General features: G+C 36.2%; 1 protein-coding gene across 1 annotated transcript in view; it reads left to right on the plus strand.

Annotated features, from left to right (window-relative positions):
- LOC136863086 (uncharacterized) overlaps positions 1-24,317 on the plus strand; it is an 84,675-nt gene that overhangs the window by 40,261 nt on the left and 20,097 nt on the right. Inside the window, exon 2 of the mRNA XM_067139423.2 lies at positions 7,170-7,396. Coding sequence (XP_066995524.2) covers positions 7,170-7,396 — 227 coding nt within the window. The remainder of the gene's footprint in view (positions 1-7,169; positions 7,397-24,317) is intronic.

Raw genomic sequence — 24,317 nt, forward strand, 5'->3', positions numbered from 1 at the left:
GTAAAGCAAATAGCAAAAAAAAAAAAAGTAATGCAATATATTGTCAAGTTATATAAACAAAGGGATTGATAATGATGATGTTTGTTGTTTAAAGGGGCCTAACAGCAAGGTCATCGGCCCCTAATGGTACAAGAAGGAACAAAACGACACGACACTTAAAATTTCAAAATGTATCCACTGCCTAGAATTTAAAATAAAAGGTGATGAAAAATGATTAAGAGATTAAAACAATCAGTGGATCTAATTCGCAATGGTTTATTTTCTAATAAAATTATAGAAGATTTAGGTGAAAAGCCTCCGTGACTCAGGCGGCAACACGCCGGCCTCTCAGCGTTGAATACCGTGGTTCAAATCCCGTTCACTCCATGTGCGATTTGTGCTGGGCAAAGCGGAGGCGGGGCAGGTTTTTCTCCGGTACTCCGGTTTCCCTGTCATCTTCATTCCAGTAACACTCTCCACTATTATTTCATTGCATCTGTCAGTCATTAATTATTGCCCCAGAGGAGTGCGACAGGCCTCGGCAGCCGGTACAATTCATATCCTCGCCACAAGTTGGGGGGCTTCATTCATCCCATCCCTGACCCGATTATTGACTGGAAAAAAGGTTGTAGGTTTTTCAAGATATAGGTGACAATGGAAAAAGGCATTGCCTGGAAGTACACAGACACATATATATAATTAGGGCTAGAAGTTAAAATACCACATTAAAATACGCAAACACGAGCTAAAATAGAGTAAATGGGATAAAAGCCCAGTTAACAGAAATATACTAATAAAAAGGACATTATTACACACTATAAAAAGGAACACTATCCCCCACAAAACCGATGACGAGGTCTACTGACTGCTCGTTATCCCGTAGGATGACGGAAATGGCACTCGGAAGTTGTATACTATGACGTAGATCGGCCAGGTCCACGCACTCCGTAAGGATGTGTACAGCGGTTAGATGACCGCCGCAAGTACACATTGGGCAGCGTTCACCCTTCAGTAGGTAGGAGTACGTTACTATGCCATGGCCAATCCGCAGACGACATAATACCTCTGCTTCTCTCCGAGAATCCTGAAGTGAAGTCTTCCATACCTTCGTAGTTCCTTTTATCGCTCTCAGCTTATTTGGAAGAGGGATGGCTTGCCATTCCATATCCCAATAGGACATAACCAGATGTCCCTGCTGAGAGCGAATGTCACACGAGAGTAAGGTAACAGCCTCCGTGGCGGCCTTATCAGCTAATTCGTTTTCATCTACACCCATGTGGCTTGGGGGCCAAATCAACGTAATTCCGGTGCCGGCATCCAAACACCCGGCCAGCAGGTCCTGGATCCGCTGCACCAGAGGTTGCCGAGGGAAGCATGTACAAATATCTATAGATTGTAGCGCGCTCAAGGAATCGGTACACAGCAGAAGCTCAACTTGTGGGATTCCAGCAAGATATAGCAGATATCTTGGATTCTGGAGGTCAAATGGACTGTATCGCGATTGACCTGTCTAAAGCATTTGATAGGGTGGATCATGGGAGACTACTGGAAAAAATGAGTGCAATTGGACTAGGCAAAAGAGTGACTGAATGGGTTGCTATATTTCTAGAAAATAGATCTCCGAGAATTAGAGTAGGTGAAGCTTTATCTGACCCTGTAATAATTAAGAGGGGAATTCCTCAAGGCAGTATGTTTTCTTACATATATAAATGATATGAGTAAAGGAGTGGAATCGGAGGTAAGGCTTTTTGGGGACGATGTTATTCTCTATAGAGTGATAAATAAGTTACAAGATTGTGAGCAACTGCAATATGACCTCGAAAATGTTGTGAGATGGACAGCAGGCAATGGTATGTTGATAAACGGGGTTAAAAGTCAAGTTGTGAGTTTCACAAATAGGAAAAGTCCTCTCAGTTTTAATTACTGCGTTGATGGGGTGAAAGTTCCTTTTGGGGATCATTGTAAGTATCTAGGTGTTAATATAAGGAAAGATCTTCATTGGGGTAATCACATAAATGGGATTGTAATTAAAGGATACAGATCTCTGCACATGGTTATGAGGGTGTATAGGGGTTGTAGTAAGGATGTAAAGGAGAGTGCATATAAGTCTCTGGTAAGACCCCAACTAGAGTATGGTTCCAGTGTATGGGACCCTCACCAGGATTACCTGATTCAAGAACTGGAAAAAATCCAAAGAAAAGCAGCTCGATTTGTTCTGAGTGATTTCCGACAAAAGAGTAGCGTTACAAAAATGTTGCAAAGTTTGGGTTGGGAAGAATTGAGAGAAAGAAGAAGAGCTGCTCGACTAAGTGGTATGTTCCGAGCTGTCAGTGGAGAGGTGGCGTGGAATGACATTAGTAGACGAATAAGTTTGAGTGGCTCTTATAAAAGTAGGAAAGATCACAATATGAAGATAAAGTTGGAATTCAAGAGAACAAACTGGGGCAAATATTCATTTATAGGAAGGGGAGTTTGGGATTGGAATAACTTACTAAGGGAGATGTTCAATAAATTTCCATTTTCTTTGAAATCATTTAGGAAAAGGCTAGGAAAGCAACAGATAGGAAATCTGCCACCTGGGCGACTGCCCTAAATGCAGATCAGTATTGATTGATTGATTGATTGATTGATTGATTGATTTCCGGCGCTCATCGGCCAGTGTGTACCGCAGAGCTTCCGAGATGGCATAGAGCTCTTCTATGTACACACTACAGATTTTTGGAAGAGGGAAAAGAAACGTGTTGTTGTCAACAACGAACGCACAGCCTACTCCCGCTTCTGACCTCGAATCATCCGTGAAAACAACGACCGAATCACGGTACCGGCCAACAACGGACAGGAAGAGTCTCCGATAAATTGAGGGGTCCGTGTTTTACTTCGGACCGGTTTGCAAATCTAGAATAATTTCAGGTCGTTGTATTATCCAAGGAGGTACGCTAATTGGTCGTCTGACAAGGCAAGGAACCGAAGGTACATCAAATAATCTGTGACTGCTATCCAAACGTACTCCAACCGGCCGCGTCACTCGAAGATAAGCAGCGTACAGCCGACGGTTTCTATTGTGAAATACGCAAGAATAGCTCGGCTGAAGTGGCATCTGGCGCAAATTTGCAGCATAGGACAGAAGCAGATGTAAAAAAAATCGACTGTTTTTAAACATTCTAAGCAGCATGTCCCACTATTAATATCTATTTAATTTCTTAAAGCTATAACAAAAAAATGATTAAAATTACAAAAATTACTAATTCTATCCCTGGCGTAGTAATTTGTTCTTTGTACTTGATTGACCATACACTTAATTATCTCCAATAATAGCAGTTATATACTAATTTTTATGTAAATCGGTCCATTAGTTTCCGAGATATGATTTTTGGCCGGCTAGATTCCTGAAATTACGCACTGTGCGACAGTGGGATTCGAATCCACTATCTCCCGGATGCAAGCTCACGGCTCCAGGCCTCTAACCGCAAAGCCAACTCACCTGGCATTATTATTATCATCATCATCATCATCATCATCACCACCATCATAATTATTATTATTATTATTATTATTATTATTATTATTATTATTAAATTAAAATTTTGAATTTCACAGCATTAACAGCAGCCGTACCCATTGTTCACTGGTTTATTAGCTTCTTCGGGTGATCAGTGGTGGCATCCGACCCATGATCACAGGTTTGATTCCCACCAACCAAAGAGAACACTAAACCTGAAAGATTATATTTTGTTTTAGCAGATCTAAAAAAAAAAAAAGTGAGGAAAGCAACGGGAAACTACTTCACTCCTCATTTCCCTAGTATGCCTCTTCAGTGATGCCTAGGCCATCTATGACAGCTGACTGCAGAGCTGTTGAGGATCCAACCAGCCTTTGGGCTGAAGACTGAACATATACCTACAAAAAGGAAACTATATTACTCCTGTAACAGTAGTCCTGCAGTGTCCTTCTACAAGGATGCAGAAGTGAGCAGGTGTGAAATACCAGCACCCTGTTATCTATATCATTAAATCAGAAGTATGAGGCTCCTTCATTAACAGTGGTGATCTGATGGACCGAAGCCTAGCACACCTATCCTCCCAGTTCCGACTCCTATTGGGCATTCAGAAGCAAGCCGTGTGACGTGAGGCGAGGGAAGAGGGACGCAGTGCCTGCGTTGCAATATCTTATTCCGATGCCTCCCACTCAGAAATATGGGTGACATTTTATCTCATTACATTCAAGTTTTGTAAATGAAACATTGTGCCAGATGCTTACAATAAAATGTGCTTTAGATTTCCATCGTTCTCATTTGAGATTAGCACTTCACCGATAGCCTTGGTAGCCCTCAGTACATGCAACAGAAGCACTGGCATTCTTAACTGACATTGCTTAAAATGACTCTAACTACTGTATAATGTTAGCACCACAAATGCAAGACTTAAAGTATATCTGTCCTACAGATCAGTTACCGAAAACACCAGTTCCAGAAATTGTTCAAAGCTCTCAAATGAGCTTACTAACTTACCATCAAAGGTAACAGCAAAGTCGGTATAATTCATTATAATTATTTTTACAACTGTGTCATAGACATCAACATTGAAGAATATATTATTTAAACCAGTGGCGGATCATGGTAATGATCTTGAAAGCGGGAATGGGAGTATACAATTTTTAAAACATGGCCGATATAAGTTGTACTATCAATATACTAAAGTAAAAAACCATATAATATAATTTATAACTATAAATTTTAAAATAATAAGTGAGATATGGAACCCTGTATATCATATTTTTTTTGCGAAACCCCCTCCCCACCTTGTGGAGAAAATATTTAATTTTTATTCCATTTTAGCTGCCTAAAATTAAGAATTATTTAAAAAAGCAGTTTATACAAACCTTGTTGTCTATTACCTAATTCTTTTCTTTAACTCTTTATAGGGCAAAACTATTTTTATGAAAAATATCATAGGACGCATAATGTATATGTTCACGGTTATCCTCCAAATATAGTTTATGTGTTTGAGATATATATACAGTTTTTAAAACACCGTTTATTCCTAAAAAACTGAGGTCAAAAAATCGACCACAATCCATTTAGGGAAGTGGTTTGGACTTTCATGTTTTGTGGTTGATAAATAAACCATAAAAATAAAATAATTAATTTGAATGTTTATTGTAATTTCCATGTATATTTCTGATATAATTGGACAATATATATTACTTGAAAATATAAAAAGAAGGAAAAAATCTTTTTACAATAATGTGAGCACTTTGTCAACACAAAATCAACTTGTGAATGTTGATGTCGTGATCGGATTCGAAGTCTGCACCCATTGATCTATCTCCACTCAAGCCTAGTACTTCGTTGTCTGTCGAATATGTTTGCTTTGCCGCAGGAAATGGACGACAATCCTCAGCATTAGAACCGCCCTCCAAATCTGACTCAGAAGCTTGTTCTTCTGTTATTGTATCTAAAATATTGAGTAGTGCTCCCACATCCAAGCAATCAGGCCTCCTCGCCATGACTGTAGCCTACAAAAAATCAACAGTTTGATATAGTTTGATAACCGGGTGAACAATTATATAAACAGTTTTGTTGTTTCAGAAGTACATGCTGCGGAGTGAAACAGCACGCAATGATAAAGAATTTTGTGTTCACAAGGAATCATGGTGGCCAATGGAACACTTGACACCACCATAAACAAAATGCTATAACAAGTCAGCGCAACACATATGGCGACTATATATTTGTTGAACTAACTGACAACATAGCGCTGATATTTATTTTGATAAGCACATGTTCCTATCTGTCACTGTGAGTTTAGAATGAACATAAAAATTATGGCATGAATTTGAACAAAGTGAGGTTACGAATGCATGGCCTCTTTCTAGGATATATAACTAAAATGCTACAACATCTGTTGTGCTATTTCCACGTAAATACGGTAAAACATACATTTCAGATTACCTTAGAACCAGTATATAGGTACAGGAATAAATGAAATATTATTGAATAAATTTAACTTACCTCATGAGATGATCTACTTCCATGCACAGTGGGTGAGCTGAATGGATTGTGGCTCAGTTTTCAACCACAACGTGCATTGCGTTCTACAAAGTGCTGCTCTCTGTTTACCAGCGCTTGGAAACACATTGTGGCTGATTTTCCAACCACAGAACATTCCATGCCAGTAGCCTAACACCGTTAGGCTGATATTTATAATATAATGTAAGAGAAATTGAACCTTAAGTGGTGTGGTTGAAAATTCGACCACAAACCTATAAAGAGTTAAATATTAAAACAAATACTTAGTGGAAATATGCACAAACATCATTCGACGCAGTGCCACAGCAAGTAGTGGAGACCCACGCAGCAACTTGTAGAAGCGCAATTAGTATCTGCTGGCACAATACTTTAGTTTTGCACATGTGGTCTAATTGTTCTTTTTGTTGAAAATTTTATTGTATAATATTGAATAAAAACCTCCAAAAAAAACTATTACTACAGCAGTTTAAGTTGGTGAACCATCAACCTTTACTTCTCTGTCAAAATTCGCTCAGAGAATATCATAAACTTACCATTTGTTGCTATTTTGTTTTAATTTTGTTGCCTACTCCCCACTATATTCTCCAGGTCCCCAGTACTATTTTATTTTCTATAAATGCTTGTGTCCCCATTTCCAATTTTCAATCACCACTACTGCTGAAATGAACTCATCAGCCATTATTCTGGTTGGCAGACTATTAACATATCTGTTGTTGAAATTTTGAATTTGACCAATTTCCTCCTCATGAATTCAACAGACAGCCAGTGAATTCAGCCTGTTTCGTTCTATACCGCCCTGTTCCTGTTCCAAAGGAAAGTTTTTATTTTCAAGGTGGTGAAATATCGCCCAGTCTTTGCTATTAAGAGACTAAATTCCAAACTATGCACAGGATATTTTTATTTAACTTTCTCAACTAACTAGTGTCACTTTGGAAGTAATAATTAAAGGGAAATAAATTATAAAATTATTAAGAAATGACTATGCATTAAACATCATTCTTAGACAAACCTGACACTTCGCTGGCCCCTAATACCATTCTGCCGCTGATTTAAACAAAGACAATAGATTCTGAAAAGTGTGTAATACATACAATTAGATTTCACTAGGGTTAATACATTGTAAATTTGCATTCCCTTTGCTGATAAAGACTCTCTGTTTCAGGTTGCTCCATTAATACTAACACTGATCTACCACAGAATGAACCTGTAATGCTGATTGTAAGTGGTAAGTCACCACACTTAGCACTTTCAATTGAGGACACGGTGAAGTTGCAGCTAAATGAGGGTGAACAGATGGTACTGGCATGTCCTGGACGAAGCAACAAAATGGAGAAAGTGCAGGGTACACCTATATCTTTGTCAGCGACTTGTGGCAACAGCAATATCAAGGTATGGATTTGTATTGAAATTTTCAGAGAGATGAAGTAACATATCCTTTTAATATTAATCAAGAAGTAAGAACTACTCCCTTCCATGAAAAATACTCTCACTTTGTTATCCCATTTCCACCAAATGTCAATGTGGGCACAGGACAGACAGGCATGTAACATTCGCCTGTCATTTACCACACCCAAACTCTCCCCTCTGACCATCACATGTTATAGGGTGATTGGACCAGTAGCGAGACTCATTACACCACCAAAGCAGCGCAGTGATATGTAGGTTCATGAACCTTGAACTCTAGTCCCTGTATCTACCAGCGCTCAGCATGGTGCTAGCTGCACAATTAATGACAGTGCAGAATTCATGGCTGATGATATCACACAATGTAAAGCGAATTTCCCCTTTAACCTTCTTCACTACTTGTCAGTCCAAGTCAGTCAATACTTAGCCATGGTGTGGTTGTGGTTGTGTCATCCCGTTCCCACTTCACAATCCCTGACAGTCATCAGCATTCAGGGCTGTCGCACAGGTGACATATTCCCTATCACTTGTTTACCTAACCTTTTCTTAAATGTTTCCAAAGAAGTTGAAAATTTATTGAACATTTCCCTTCATAAATTATTACAAACCCTTACTCCTTGTCCTATTTATTTATTTATTTACATTTTTTAGCCAACATAGGACTACTTAGTCAGGTTTATGGAGGTTTTTCTTCTTTTTGTCAGTCCAATACTGTTTCATCCTTTCAGAGTGTAATTTTCTTTCTACTTCTGGGATCACTCTTCCTATTCTCTGCTTGTTGATTTTTGTCTGTAGACTAGTGTGTTTATCTTTCAATATTTTGAGTGTATTGGTTTTGTATTTTAAATCTTCTATTGTAATATGCAACTCTCTCATGTCTTCTTTAAGTTCTGTGATCCATCTAATATTATTCTTACTCTTCCATATTTTATCTATTATTTTTCCGCTGATTCTATTTTTGATGACAGCATTAGATGGCCTAAGAATGATATTCGTTTCTTTTTCATTGTGCTAGTCACAGGTTCTATTTCTTTATAAACTGTCTCATTGAAAGCTAGTCTCCAGGCTCCATTTACTTGATAATTTTTATTTCAACAGGTCCTCACTATTCTCCTTTCTAACTTGAGTACTCTATATTGCAACTGTGTTTGTTGTTTTGAATAATGTTTCACTTGCATATGTAATTTGTGGCTGGGTGACTGTTTTGTAGTGTTTCAATTTGGTTGCTATTGAGAGAGACTTTTTGTTATATGCATTCTTGGTGTGCTGTAACCAGTTTATCAATTCTATTTTGCCATGCTGGTTTCTCGTTCAGGTTATATGTGATTATTTCACCTAAATATTTAAATTTTTCTACAGTTTTTATTTCTTGGTCTCCCAGCTTAATTTTGTTTGCAAGCAGAAGTTGAGTTAGCATAATTTCTGTTTTTTCAAATGAAATTTTCAAACCAATATTTTGAGCTATTTCCTGTAAAGATTTTATTTGTAGTTTTGTTTCCTGAATATCATTGGCCAGAAGAGTTAGATCATCAGCAAATCCTAAACAGTTCAAATGTATGTTATCCTTCCAAGTTCCAATTTTTATATTTTTCGAGTTGTTCTTGTACCATTACCTCATAACGTACTCTAGTGCACAGTTAAAAAGAAGAGGTGACAATCCATCACTCTGTCTTAAACCAGTTGTTACCAAGAATGGTTCAGAAAGTTCTCCTCTGAACTTAATTTTAGAAATTGTATTAGTTAGAGTAAGTTCAGTCAATTTGATTAGCTTTGGGTGAAGTCCGAAATGTCCTAAAATTTTTAATAATGATGGTCTGTGGATGGAGTCGTAAGCTTTCTTGAAATCTATAAATTTTTTTGTTTTCTGTAATATGTCATGACTAGCTTCAAAGTTATTATTTGTTCAGAGCAGCTTCTCCAAGGTCTGAAGCCTCCCTGGTATTTACCTAACTCTTGATCAAGTTGTTCTTTAACCCGATTAGGCCTATACAGTATCTTAGAGAAAATCTTATACGTGCAGTCAAGGATGGAAATACCTCTATAATTGTCTGGATTACTTCTTTCACCTTTCTTATGAATTGAATTAATTATTGCTGTTGTCCATTGTTCTGGGAATTCTTCTGATATCCAAATCTTCTGTAATATTATATGGAGGGATGTCTGAGTTGCACTGCTGGCATATTTCCACATCTCTGCAAAAACCTGGTCTTCTCCACACACTTTGTAGTTCTTCATTTACTTAACCCCTTAAGCAGGGAGCTCAGTACACACAAGCTCACTCTCAGGTGGGGAGCAATTTCCCTGATTGAAGAAAATATTTAATTACTTGATTAAAAACAATCTTAGACTAAAATGAACTATTGAAGGGCCAAAAGAGAAATATTTACTTGAATATAATGTATTTTTGAAAAAATTGATTATTTTAATTTTTCAATACTTTGTGCAAAACTGTACTAAGTGCTTTCACACTGTGATATTGAGATTGCTTCTTCCTAACAGCAAAGCTCTGGTTTTTGTTTATACAGTAACTTTCACCTGAATATTTTAGGCAGTTTACTATCAATCTCTGCCTGTAAATAAATGTTTCTGTATATGTAAATAGTAGATTTACAAAGTTTACATGTACTTAAAAGATGTACAATGGAATAAATTATAATACTCCCGAAATTTTCTGTTATGTTGCTTAGCGCTTTTGAGGGATCAAGTTTATATAGCCTTCCTACAATTACTAAGTGACATAAACGGACTATATTACACTACAATACAGGTAATATTTACAGTATTTACAGTCTTCACAGTGTTATGTCTTTTACAGCTGTTCATTATGATACACACGGAAGCAGGTCATGTTATATAACCTGTCTCGCCTTCGCATAATTTGTATAATTCCATTCCGAAACGCGATCGTTTTCTTGTTATGTAAACTTTCCACCCTAGCCGCCTTTTCCATAGCAAGAGGTTCTCATCAATTGACATTTTGCCATCAGGGGTATAAGTTTCCGAAAATTTTGCTAACAGTTGGTTAAATACCTACTGGATTTATCTCGTATATTTTTGGAGGAAGTTGTGCATTATTCACCTCATTGTCAGAGATATGTATAAAGCTGTGGAGGAAAATAATAATAATAATAATAATAATAATAATAATAATAATAATAATAATAATAATAATAATAATAATAATAATAATAATAATAATAATAATAATAATAATAATAATAATAATAATAATAATAATAATAATAATAATAATAATAATAATAATAATAATAATAATAATAATAATAATAATAATAATAATAATAATAATAATAATAATAATAATAATAATAATAATAATAATAATAATAATAATAATAATAATAATAATAATAATAATAATAATAATAATAATAATAATAATAATAATAATAATAATAATAATAATAATAATAATAATAATAATAATAATAATAATAATAATAATAATAATAATAATAATAATAATAATAATAATAATAATAATAATAATAATAATAATAATAATAATAATAATAATAATAATAATAATAATAATAATAATAATAATAATAATAATAATAATAATAATAATAATAATAATAATAATAATGGCTTCATGTCCCACTAACTACTTTTAAGGTTTTCGGAGACACTGAAGTGCTGGAATTTAGTCCCGCAGGAGTTCTTTTGCATGCCAGTAAATCTACTTACAAGAGGCTGACGTATTTGAGCACCTTCAAATACCACCGGTCTGAGCCAGAATCGAACCTGCCAAGTTGGGGTCAGGAGGCTGGCCAGGCCACTCAATCTGGCGAGAAAAAAATCTCTTCTGTGTCATCAGCTCATAGAAAATAGGCAAAATGAACAAGCGATTACGAGAAATAGTGTCCTAATTTAGGTTTCTGTACAATCCCCTGCGGCAACAGTATGGCCATAAGAAGCTTAATTTCATCCTTATTTGTTCGGACATGGTCTTGATCTCGATTCCTTCCTTTTGTCTTACTAAACTGGGTTTTATGTGCGATTTCCTGCTTGGCATCTTTTGTGTGTTCAGCTATGTTCTGGCATATCTCCTCATAAAGAAGTAATTAAAGTATTTTGCTCAATTTTGTTTTCCCTAAAAACACTCTCTTTACATCACAATGGAAATTTGAATCAAAGTGGGAATTTCTTTGTCCATTTTCAGTATAAGTTGATGAAGAACTTGCAATGGTTGGATTGTAATCAGTATTATCGTCACAACTGTCACTGTCATGATCGTTACTTGAACTGGAATCAAACATGTGTTGTCTCTTTTGCGACTGCTGAACGTTCGCATCAGCTACACCCATACCCTGTATATTCGAGCCTGCAGTACTTATTCCGGGTAATTTCCTATCACTTACGAATTCCCCTTGGGCAGAACTTACTTCACTAATATCACAATTCTGCCCACTAAATTCCAACATTTCATTTATCATGACTCGTAAATCATCTTCCTCTAACAGTGGGGGCCGGTAATTCGTTATAGATATTTTAGCGGAAGAAAATGTAAGAAAAAGGATCGAATAGAACCCTGGTCTCAGCAGTTTGGATGGAAATCATAAAATATGACTGTATTACGGATGTGTACGATAATAAAATGTTGTGTAACTCGCGATAAACACACACTCCAGTCGTGAAGGAAAAACTCAAGACTGGGGATAATAAATCAGGTCACAGTTCTAAAATGTCATCAGAGAGGTCTGTTCAGAGTCATAATCTCTAGAAATCCCTTCTACAGCAATATTATTACATCCGAGGGACGATTAGGTGATAAGCTAAAGCTTCAGCGCGGAGCTATTAGGCCTTAGGTCGTTCTTGCCCGGACTTCAGTTGCGTTCTTTATGTTGCAACTCATGGATGACACATTGATATTGGGGGAACATAGTTGAAAAAATTCACATCAGTGGGCAGACTCATCCGGAGTATGCTGCTGAAAAGGAAATAAACCTCTGCAGGCAGGCAACTGAGAAAAAAAATATAATTTGAATCGGCAGATATATCTGTGTTCCCCACCGAGCAAGCGACTTGTAGCCGCGGATCTTGCCGCATCGCCCACTGAACGGGTTAAGCACTGTTTCAACTTCTTTTGCTGTAGGTGGGTTTACACTTTCTGGTTTAGTTTTTATTGGGGTATGTGTATCAGTTAACAAGAGCTTTTCAGGATCATCACTGTTCAAGTGCTTGTTAAATGCTTCCGCCAGGATTTCTGCATTTTTCTCATTGTTATGTGCTATTTTTCCATCTTTATTTTTCAACAATAATGTGGGGAAATTGTATTTTTGAAATTGTTTACCAAAGGCTTTGTAAGTGCAAAGTGCAAATGTACGCAGATGATGTACAAATTTACTGTTATTCAAAACCGAGTGATATTGATACTGCAATTACTAAAACAAATTCCGACCTAAAACATCTTAGTGACTTTGCAAATAAAAACAGTTTACTAATAAATCCGAATAAAACTCAAGTTATTATTATCGGTACCAGTTAAAACCTATATTCCCTCATGCAACGGGACATCTCTCCAATAATTTTAACAATAAAATCATATCCTACTCTACTTCAGTGACTAACTTAGGAATTATTATGACTGAGACCCTTAATTGGACTCAACAAGTGATAAGCACATTTAATAAAGTACACAAATGCTTATATCCTCTGAAGCGATTCTGTAATGCAGTCTCGGTTCGACTTAAAGTACAACTAATTCACTCTCTTATACTACCTATACTTGACTATTGTGACATTGTGTTGACTGAAATTACCTGCGACAGTAACGAGAAACTGGACCAGAGCCTGTATAGCTGCGTAAGATATATGTTTAATCTGCGATATGATGCTCATATATCACCATATTATAAGGAATTGTCGTGGCTTCGAGTGCACCAGCGCCATGAATTTCACATGTTATCACTTCTGCACAAAATACTTTCCACTAATACTCCTAACTATCTTTCTTTACCTTTTTCTTATCTCTTTTCATATCATGACCACAGTATGAGATCTGGCTCCTCCCTTACCATACCTGTAAACCGCATTGCTGCTTACAACTGCTCCTTCATAATCTCTGAATCCAGGGCATGGAATTTGCTACCTGCGAACATTAGGGACAATCCCTCTCATCGCAAGTTTAAAGTGGCGTGCCGCAAGTATTTGTTGAGTAGATCCTGCTGACTTGCTGGATAATTGTTGAGTGAATGAAAGAATGAATGGGATGAACAAACGGATTATTGCAGTTACATCACTTAAGTGTATTTTACTTTGTGTATTTTAAAATTAAGGATTCTTTTATTGTCATTTTTAATATTATTTCTATTGTTTTTGCTATTAATATTATTTGTATTTGTAAGTACTGTATAAGTTATGTACATGTATACTCTTCTAGTGGTTAAGTGTAAGAGAGGGCCTTGAGCCCTAACTTCGCCACCAATTCTGCCCACTAAATTCCAACATTTAGTTTATCATGACTTGTAAATCATCTTCCTCTAACAGTGGGGGCCGGTAATTCGTTATAGATATTTTAGAGGAAGAAAATGTAAGAAAAAGGATCGAATAGAACCCTGGTCTCAGCAGTTTGGACAGAAATCATAAAATATGACTGTATTACGGATGCGTACGATAATAAAATGTTGTGTTCTTTATCTATCTATCTATCTATCTATCTATCTATCTAATCTGTAGAATTGGTTTTGTAATAATTTTCCTCAGTAGAATTTAATCAATTTTTGATATTTTCTCTTAATTCTTCTAATCGTTTTGGGTGAATTATTTTCTGACATTCTTGAGGTTCATGGAGTTTTCTTCTGTTTTGTGGGCTTGAAATTTCAACCAAGCTTGATGACTTTTTTCATGCATTCTATTACAATCAGAGGTCCACCAGGCATCTTCTGCATTCTGTTTAAGAATTGGTATTAGGTCATCTAAACTGTCTGTTAGTCTTGTAATTCCTGTTCTTTGCCAATACTGGGCATTCTGGATTAAGTGATGAGGGTCGTATGTCCTTTTCTCTCCAACTCTTTGTCTTTTTCTTCTTAATGGAGTAAATTTAATTTTGATTTTAATTAAGTAATGATCTGAACCAGTGTCCGTTCCCCTGAGAACTTTGACATTGTGGATTTCCTTGTGAAAGAATTTGTCCATGCATACATGGTCTAGCTGCCATTCTCCTTTTGTCCAATCAGGATGTTTCCAAGTTTTAAGTTTGTGTGGTTTTCTTTTAAAATATGTAGATTTGGAGATTAGTCCATGGGTTCTGCAAATTTGAGTCTTTGGCCATTTCTGTTAGTATATTAATGAGGAGTCCACTTTCCTACCATGTCTCGATACTTCTTTTCCTTACCCACTTGAGCGTTAAAGTCCCCTATAAGGATCTTGATGTTATTCATTGTCTGATCAAGGAGATCCCAGAAGTTATCAACCTTGCAGAGTTTTGGTTAGGAAATTTTTTTCATTAGTAGGGGCATGAGCATTTATGATGGTGTAAAATTTGTTTGTGGTTTGTAAAGTTAGAATTGGAATTCTTGGTGAGATGGCTTTAAAATCAATTATGGAATCTATTATTTTCAAATTTACTATAAATCCTGTGCCAAATTGGGGACAATGTTTCATGACCCTTTGGCCTGGTTTCCCATTGTACACTCTATAACCTTGAGATTCCATTGGATCTTCTGTTAAATTTCTTATTTCTTGGAGCCCTACCACAAGAATATTTTGCCTATCTGATTCATCTGTGAAGTTCTTGAGCTTTTCGGTTTTCAGTAAGGAGTTTATATTGTCCGTCGCAATGTAGTTGATTCTATGTTTGTATGTTTGGTTATATGTATGTATTTTTGAGTGTTCATATTCATTCTTGTCTTTTAGGCGACTACCCACCGAATCCGATGTAGTCTTCTCCATCCTTAAGGGGTTGGATGGTGGAATTCTTTTACTAAAAAACTTTTCCATATCTGACTATCAAAGGCTATCAACCTTAAGTGGAGCAAGCTCCGATTTACAACTATGGTAGTTAGCCGCAGAGGATATTTATTCAGCTGCCACTAACATGTGAAACAGACGCTGTTGGGGTACTGCCACCAACATGTGGAACCGTCGTGCCTTTTATTGCCTCAAGATGTTTATTTTCTAGCTGTAATTTTACAGCTTCAAGCCGACCCTCCTCTTTTTTCCAGGCTTGGGACCGGCAACAGCAACTACTGAGCTACTCAATCCGCCCAGGAGATACTGCAGGCATAACTTCTCGTCCTATACATGAATATATTACTGAATTTATCCTCTTGAATTCCAAATTTATCTTAAATGTTTTGACCTTTCCTACTTCTAAAAGCTCCATTCAAGCTTATACATCTACTAATGCCATTCCATGCCATCTCTCCACTGACTTCTTGGAACATACCACTTAGTTGAGCATCTCATCTACTAATGCCATTCCATGCCATCTCTCCACTGACTGCTTGGAACATACCATTTAGTTGAACATCTCATCTCCTTACTCCCAAGTCTTCAAGTCCAAATTTTACAACATTTTTGTAATACTACTCTTTTGTTGGAAATCGCCAAGAACAAAACATGCTGCTTACCTTTGTATCATTTCCAATTCCCATATCAAGTTTTCCTGGTGAGGGTCCCATACACTGGAACCATACTCTAATTTGGGTCTTAACAGAGATTTAAATGCCCTCTCCTTTACATCCTTACTACAACCCATAAATACCCTCATAACCATGTGAAGAGATCTGTAACCTTCCTTTACAAACTTGTTAATCTTATTGCAGTGTGTAACATTTAAAAACGAGGACAAATTCTCTGTCCTAAAATTTAAAATGACAGTCTGTCTTTGTTGAGTCACCATCACGAATAGTTAAGAGAGCAGCAAAAACTTGAGAAACTAAATTTGAGAAGAAAACAAGTGCCAGGTATAATGTATGTGACACGTAGTGGAAATTTATTAAGTAGTTGCACTCTCAAAAGGCCTGACCTTCTCAAATTTAGTGGTTCCGTTCTCAATGATCATGTCCAATGTTGGCTCAGCTATGTTTGCCTTATTTTTAAATAGTCAGAAAGGCAGTGACAAATTGAGAAACTATGTTTGAGAAGATACTTACCGTGATCCCCATGAGGTAATATCACTCCATCACCACAGCAATTATTAAAACTGAGGGGACATTATTTCCTCCTGGTGAAACTTATAGACCTCATTACATGATATTAGAATCATTCCATATTGACGGTTTTTTACTTTACAAAGGAAATTTATATGTCCTCCTATTCAATACATACACACCTCTATCATTAGCTGGAGTAATAATGGTCATACATGTTTAAATTCATTTGAGTCATATTCAGTAAAAAATAGGTTAAAGTTATTTAGATAATTGATACTAAAAAATGTGTTAAAACATAATGAAGAAAGGAATGAAAACAACTGAAATATGACAGAATAAAAAGCAATAAGTGATTATGGAGAGGTTGTGGACCTCTTAGTCTTAAACTTGCAGTGTGTAACATTTAAAAACAAGGACAAATTCTCTGTCCTAAAACTTAAAATGACAGTCTGTCTTCGTTGAGTCACCATCACGAATAATTAAGAGGGCAGCAAAAACTTGAGAAACTAAATTTGAGAAGAAAACAAGTGCCAGGTATAATGTATGTGACACGTAGTGGAAATTTATTAAGTAGTTGCACTCTCAAAAGGCCTGACCTTCTCAAATTTAGTGGTTCCGTTCTCAATGATCATGTCCAATGTTGGCTCAGCTGTGTTTGCCTTATTTTTAAATAGTCAGGAGGGCAGCGAAAAATTGAGAAACTATGTTTGAGAAGATAACGAATGTCAGGTAAAATGCATGTGACACATAGTGGAAACTGCCAATGAAGTTCAAATCTGTAATGAAAAAAATGAGGCTGTATGAGAAACTTGGGCTAGTACTGTAAGTAAAAAAATAAGTTAAATGTGAAGAAAACTTCAAACTTACTTATTAAATAGTTGTCCTCTGGAATGGCCTGACCTCTCAAATGTAATGGTCCCGTACTTACTGATCATGTTTATTGTTGGCTTAGCTGTGTTTGCGAGGATGGGAGGAGTGAAGGGGGAAGGGGAGAGGGGTGTGGGGCTGGTAGGGAGAGGCAGGAGGGAGGGGTGGTGTTGAGTTGGAGAGATGGAGGCGGGGTTTGTTTTTATTACAGAAGTTCTGACAAATATATGGAATGAATGTTTCAAGTAGAATGTACATTTTTCTTTTTTGTTGATTTCATTTAAATGATGAGAGGTGTTCATAAGCTAATCTATATCGATGTGGATGCTCTTGAGAACGTTGAGCAAGGTGCCTTTTTTGCACATGATGTGAGATCTCAAGATCTCTATTGTTGTGTATTCATGACTGGATTCCTTATGATGCTCACTCATAGCTGAAAAACTATTATATTTGAGAGTGTTGTGATGTTCAGCTTATTGTATGATAAAATTGTGGCCTGTATGACCGAAATAGCTGGAATTACAAGATTGGCATTATAATTTGTAAACTCCGAAGTTCAAGTATCTATTATTATTGTTATCGCTGACAGTGCATTTTGAAAAGAGTCTGGAGTTGGTGTGGGAGGTTGTAAATGCTATTTTAATATTGTGTTTTTTAAAGGTATTAGAAATTAGAGAGGAGGGAAGGAGGGGTGGTGTTGAGTTGGAGACCTTCTCAAATTTAACAGTCCCGTTCTTCCTGATCATGTGTATTGTTGGCTCAGCTGTGTTTGCAAGGATGGGAGGAATGAAGGGGCAGGGGGAGAGGAGTTGGGGCTGGTGGGGAGAGGGGGGAGGGAGTTTAAATCTGTAATGGAAAAAATGAGGTTGTATGAGAAACTTGGGCTAATAAGTAAAAAATAAGTAAAGTGTGAAGAAAACTTTAAACTTACTTATTAAATAGTTGTCCTCTCGAATGGCCTGACCTTCTCAAATTTAATGGTCACGTTCTTACTGATCGTGTCTATTGTTGGCTAAGCAGTGTTTGTGAGGATGGGGTAAGTTAAGGGGGGAGGATAGGGAGTGTGGGGGCTGGTGGGGAAAGGGGGAGGGAGGGGTGGTGTTGAGTTGAAGAGATGGAGGCAGGGTTTGTTTTTATTATAGAAGTTCTGACAAATATATGGAATAAATGTTTCAAGTAGAAGGTTCTTATTTTTTTCATTGATTTCATTTAAATTATGAGAGGGGTTCATAAACTGATCTATATCGATGTGGATGCTCTCAAGAATGTTGAGCAAGGTGCCTTTTGGCTCATAATGCATGATCTTAAGATCTTTATCTATTATTGTGTATTTGTGACTGGATTCTGTATGATGCTCACTCAGAGCTGATAAACGATTACATCTGAGATAGTTGCGATGTTAGGCATATTTTGGGTTTATGAGTGAGCATCATAAACCCCTCCCTTTCCCCCTTCACTACTCCCATCCTCGCAAACACAGCTGAGCCAACAATAGATACGATTAGTAAGAACGGGACTGTTAAATTTGAGATCAGGCCATTCAAGAGGACAACTGTTTAATAAGTAAGTTGAAGACACTTATGTGTATTCCACTATGTGTCACATACATTTTACCTGGCATTTGTTATATTCTTCAACAAACTTTTCTGTACCCAGACGTGGCTTACAATAGCATGATACTCAGAGCATTAACTGTTCCTTTATCTTGCATGAATTACAAAAAGGAAATTAATGCTATTTAAAATATTGCAGAATACAATGGTTTCAGTGGAAACTTTATCAACAGAATCATGAACAGAAATAAGAGCAGACCCAAGACTTTCCTATAAAAAGATTCTGCACCTAAAGAGAAGTTTTCTGCTTTCACATTCAATAGTAATATAATTTACCATATTTCTAATATTTTTAAAAAACACAACATTACAATAGCGTTTAGAACCTCCCACACCAACTCCAGACTTATTTTCAATCTGCACACTGTCAACAATAACAATACATACTTGAAATCTGGAGTTGTCAAATTATAATGTCAATCCTGTCATTCCGGCAATGTCGGTCAAACAGGCTGCAATTTTGTCATAAGATACGCCAAACATCACAACGCTCTCAAATATAATCGATTTTTAGCTATGAGTGATAAAGAATCCAGTCACGAATACACAACAATAGATAAAGATCTTAAGATCTTGCATTATGAGCAAAAAGGCACCTCCCTCAATGTTCTTGAGAGCATCCACATCAATATAGATCAGTTTTTGAACCCCTCTCATGATTTAAATTAAATCAATGAAGAAAAAGGACATTCTACTTGAAACATTTATTCCATATATTTGTCAGAACTTCTATAATAAAAGCAAACCCTGTCTCCACCTCTCCAACTCAACATCACCCTTCCCTTTCACCCCCTCTTCCCACAAGCACCAAACCCCTCTCACCTCCCCCTTCACTCCTCCCATCCTTGCAAACACAGCTGAGTCAACAATGGACATGATCAGTGAAAACAGGACCGTATAATTTGAGAAGGTCAGGCTGTTTAAGAGGACAACTATTTAATAAGTAAGTTTAAAGTTTTCTTCACACTTAACTTATTTTTTACTTATTAGCCCAAGTTTCTCATACAACCTCAATTTTTTCCATTACAGATTTGAACTTCTTTGGCGGCTTCCACTATGTGTCTCATACATTTTACCTGGCGTTTGTTATCTTCTCAAACATAGTTTCTCAATTTTTTGCTGCCCTCCTGACTATTTAAAAATAAGGCAAACACAGCTGAGCCAACATTGGACATGATCATTGAGAACGGAACCGCTAAATTTGAGAAGGTCAGGCCTTTCGAGAGTGCAACTACTTAATAAATTTCTACTATGTGTCACATACATTTTACCTAGCACTTGTTTTCTTCTCAAATTTAGTCTCTCAAGTTTTCGCTGCCCTCTTAACTATTTGTGATGGTGACTCAACGAAGTCAGACTGTCATTTTAAATTTTAGCACAGTGAATTCGTCCTTATTTTTAAACATTGCACACAGCAAGTTTTAGGTTAAGAGGTCAACAGCCTCGCCATAATCAGTTATTGTTTTAATTCTGTCATGTCTCATTTGTTTTTATCCTTGTATTCATTATGTTTTAACACATTTTTAGCATCAATTATGTAAATAACTAACTTTTTTCACTGAAAAATGGCTGAAACGAGTTGAAACATATATGACCATTATTACTCCAACTAATGATGAAGATGTGTATAATTATATTGAATAGGAGGATATATTAAATTTCCTTTGTAAAGTTATGGACCTCATGTGCATGTGTTACTGCACTCTGGCGAATTGTCCATGTGACTTGCTTGTCGGTAAAGTGAAATGTGTTTATGAGGCTGCGCTTGTTCAGTTCAGCCGACAATACTCAGTCATTAAACATAGAATATGCAATAGACATCATCACATACATGTTGTAATTAACATCCTCAAAAAGCTTTATCTCATTGCAGTTCTTTACTCATATCATTTATATGTGTAAGAAATCATAAATGTCCAATAATACTGCTTTGCAAAATGCCCCTATTAATCATTACAGGATCAGATAATGCTGCACCTATTTTAATTCATTGATTTGTATTTTATAGAAATTTAGCCATGCATTCATTCAACAATTTTGTCTAGTCCATTAGCACTCATTTTCATCACTAATTTCACATGATCCACCCTGTTAAAAGCCTTGGATTTGTCAATAACAATTCAGTCCATTTGACCTCCTGAATCTAAACTAACTGGTATATCTTGCTGGAATTCTGCAGGTTGAACCTCAATGGAATAACCTTTCCTATACCTAAACTGCCTTCGCTCAAACCAGTTAGTAATTTTTCAGGCATGTCTAATATAATCAGAAGCAACGTTTTTCCAAAGCTTACATGCAACACATATCAAAGTGACTGATCTGTAATTATCTGCTTGATGTTTATTGCCCTTTTCTTTATACACTGGGACTGCTAGAATAACTTCCCATTCATTTGGCATAGCTCCTTCATGTAAACAGTAATCAAATAAGTACCAGTACTTCTGATATGGCACTATATTGCAACCCCTTTTTTTTGGAATATCCCTAGAAAACTTATCTATTCCAGCTGTTTTTTTTTGTTTTTTTGTTTTTTTAGCTTTCAACTTTTGTACTTTATTTGTAAATATCTTTATTACCACTAGTAAATTTCAGTACTTTGCTAGTATTAGTCACCTTTTCTAGCTGGACATTATCCTTATGTCCAATATCTTTACATAATGCTGACTAAATACTTCGGTCTTCAGTAAATTTTCACATCTCCTTCCCATGTTCAATATTGATTCCTGGAATGATTTTTCAGAAACCTGTTCCTCAATTAAAGAACATGTACATACCCTTCCATGTTTCATTAAAATTTTGATGAAACTTACAGCCAAAATATTTATAAACTGAGGCCCAAAGAGTTTAAATAAAAAATTAAAATAGTACATTTCCATGCTGAAAGTTTTGTTTTTCTGTATAGGTTATGTGTAACTACATATTTGTAGGCTGAAATCATCATATACCTACTCTAATAATGTCAGTAGATAATTGTACTGTGGACTGTGCAAACAAATATTCAAGAATAAGATTATATTACCTAGTCATATCTGTGCACACTTCAGAAAAAAATTTAAAAAAATAAAAAATGCCAGGATGTTGTTGTCATTACATGTTGTCCACCGATACGTCGAGGAGGATTTCATTCTCATCATTATATATATTCTCTTGAATCATCATTGCTTACTAAATTCTGTAGTTATTTGCTAAGTAGTCAAAATAAATAAAACTTGAGCTGCAGATTCCTTCTAGATAAATTCTGGAGACATGGTGTGGAATGACATTAGCAGACGAATAAGTTTGAATGATGTTTTTTAAAAGTAGAGAAGATCAAAATATGAAGATAAATTTGGAATTGAAGAGGACAAAATGGGGCAAATATTCATTTATAGGAAGGGGAGTTAGGGATTGGAATAATTTACCAAGGGAGTTGTTCAATAAATTTCCAAATTCCTAGCAGTTATTTAAGAGAAGACTAGGTAAGCAATAGATACCCTCTCCACTGGCAGCTCGAAACATACCACTTACGTGAGCAAATCATCTCCTTTCTCCCAAGTCTTTCCAGCCCAAACTTTGCAACATATTTGTAACACTACTATTTTGTTATAAATCACCCAGAACAAATTGAGCTGTTTTTCTTTGGATATTTTCCAGTTCTTGAAACAAGTATTCCAGGTGAGGGGTCCCATACATTAGAACCATACTCTAGTCAGGGTCTTACCAGAGACTTACATGTCCTCTTGTTTACATCCTTACTACAACCCCTAAATACCCTCATAACCATGTGAAGAGATCTGTACCCTTTATTTATAATCCCATTTATGTGATTGGCCCAATGGAGATCTTTCCTTATATTAACACATAGCTCAAAAGGAACTTTCACCCCCACCAACATAGTAATTAAAATAGAGAACTTTTCCTGTTAATGAAATTCACAACCTGACTTTTAACTCTTTTTATCATCATCCCATTGCCTGCTGTCCATCTCACAACATTGTTGAGGTTTGTTCTTCTTTTTTTTTTTCACTTGCTCACAATCTTGTAACTTATTTATTATGGTACTCTGCCAACAACAGCAACAAGAACCAACTGTTCCCCTAGACGAACTTATTACATATTTCTCTGGAGAACGAATTGCGTTTAAACCATTCAATCAGGCAGAATTAAATACGAATCAACCAGCCATCCCTCCACTTAACCGTCCTCATTTTCATTCCAAGAGGTCACTAGCAACCAAATTAAAAAAAAGTACTATACTCTATTAAATCTAAAGCAGTAGGAGTAGATGACATCCCTATACATTTCATACATAATATAATAGGTGCGCTATCATCCTAATTATCACACATATATTCAATTACTGTCTTAGGAATGGAACTTTCTCTGCACTCTGGAAACAAGCTAATGTCATCCCAGTGCCTAAGATAAACGATCCTAAACTGACCTCTGATTATCATCCAGTTTCTTTTCTTCCAGTGCTTTCTAAGGCTTTGGAAAGACTGGTGTATGAGCAAGTATCGAAATATTTAAATAACTATTCTCTCCTTGACCCATTACAATCGGGCTTTAAGAATGGGTACAGCACTGCCACGGCTCTCCTTAAAGTGACAGAAGATATCAGACTAGCTATGGAACAACGACAAGTTACAGTACTAACGCTACTGGATTTCAGTGGTGCATTTGATACAATAGATTTACAGCTACTAATTAAGAAAGTGGAATCTTACTTGTTTGACCCTTTAGTACTGAAGTTTTCTACGTCATATTTGGAAGATCGGAGGCAGCGGGTGATAACTCGCAAAAGAAATTCAGAATGGCGTACAAGGAAAGTTGGCACGCCACAAGGTAGTATTTTAGGACCGTTGCTTTTTACATTGTATATCAATGACATTCCATCTTCTCTAAAAACGTGTAATTATCACCTATATGCTGATGGTCTCCAAATTTATTACCATTGCAGCTTAAGTGAATTACCAAATGCAGTAAAATGCATAAATGATGACATGAAAAACTCAGTGAATATACTCTCGCAAACAGACTTCTCATAAATCCATCAAAATCGCAAGCTATCATTGTCGGTTCCCAGAAGCTCCTACACAAGATCAATGATTCGATCATTCCTCCTCTGCAAATAAATAATAGCACAATCCCGTACAGTAAAACAGTGAGAAATCTTGGGGTGACTATGACTAAAACTCTAAATTGGACAGAACATATCAAAAACATAAGTCAGAAGGTGTTTGCTACTCTATACCCACTGAAATTAATTAAAGATATTATACCACTAAATATGCAGCAAAGATTAACACAGACCCTACTTCTTCC

This window comes from Anabrus simplex, chromosome 1, assembly GCF_040414725.1.
Source record: "Anabrus simplex isolate iqAnaSimp1 chromosome 1, ASM4041472v1, whole genome shotgun sequence".
Taxonomy (NCBI): domain Eukaryota; kingdom Metazoa; phylum Arthropoda; class Insecta; order Orthoptera; family Tettigoniidae; genus Anabrus; species Anabrus simplex.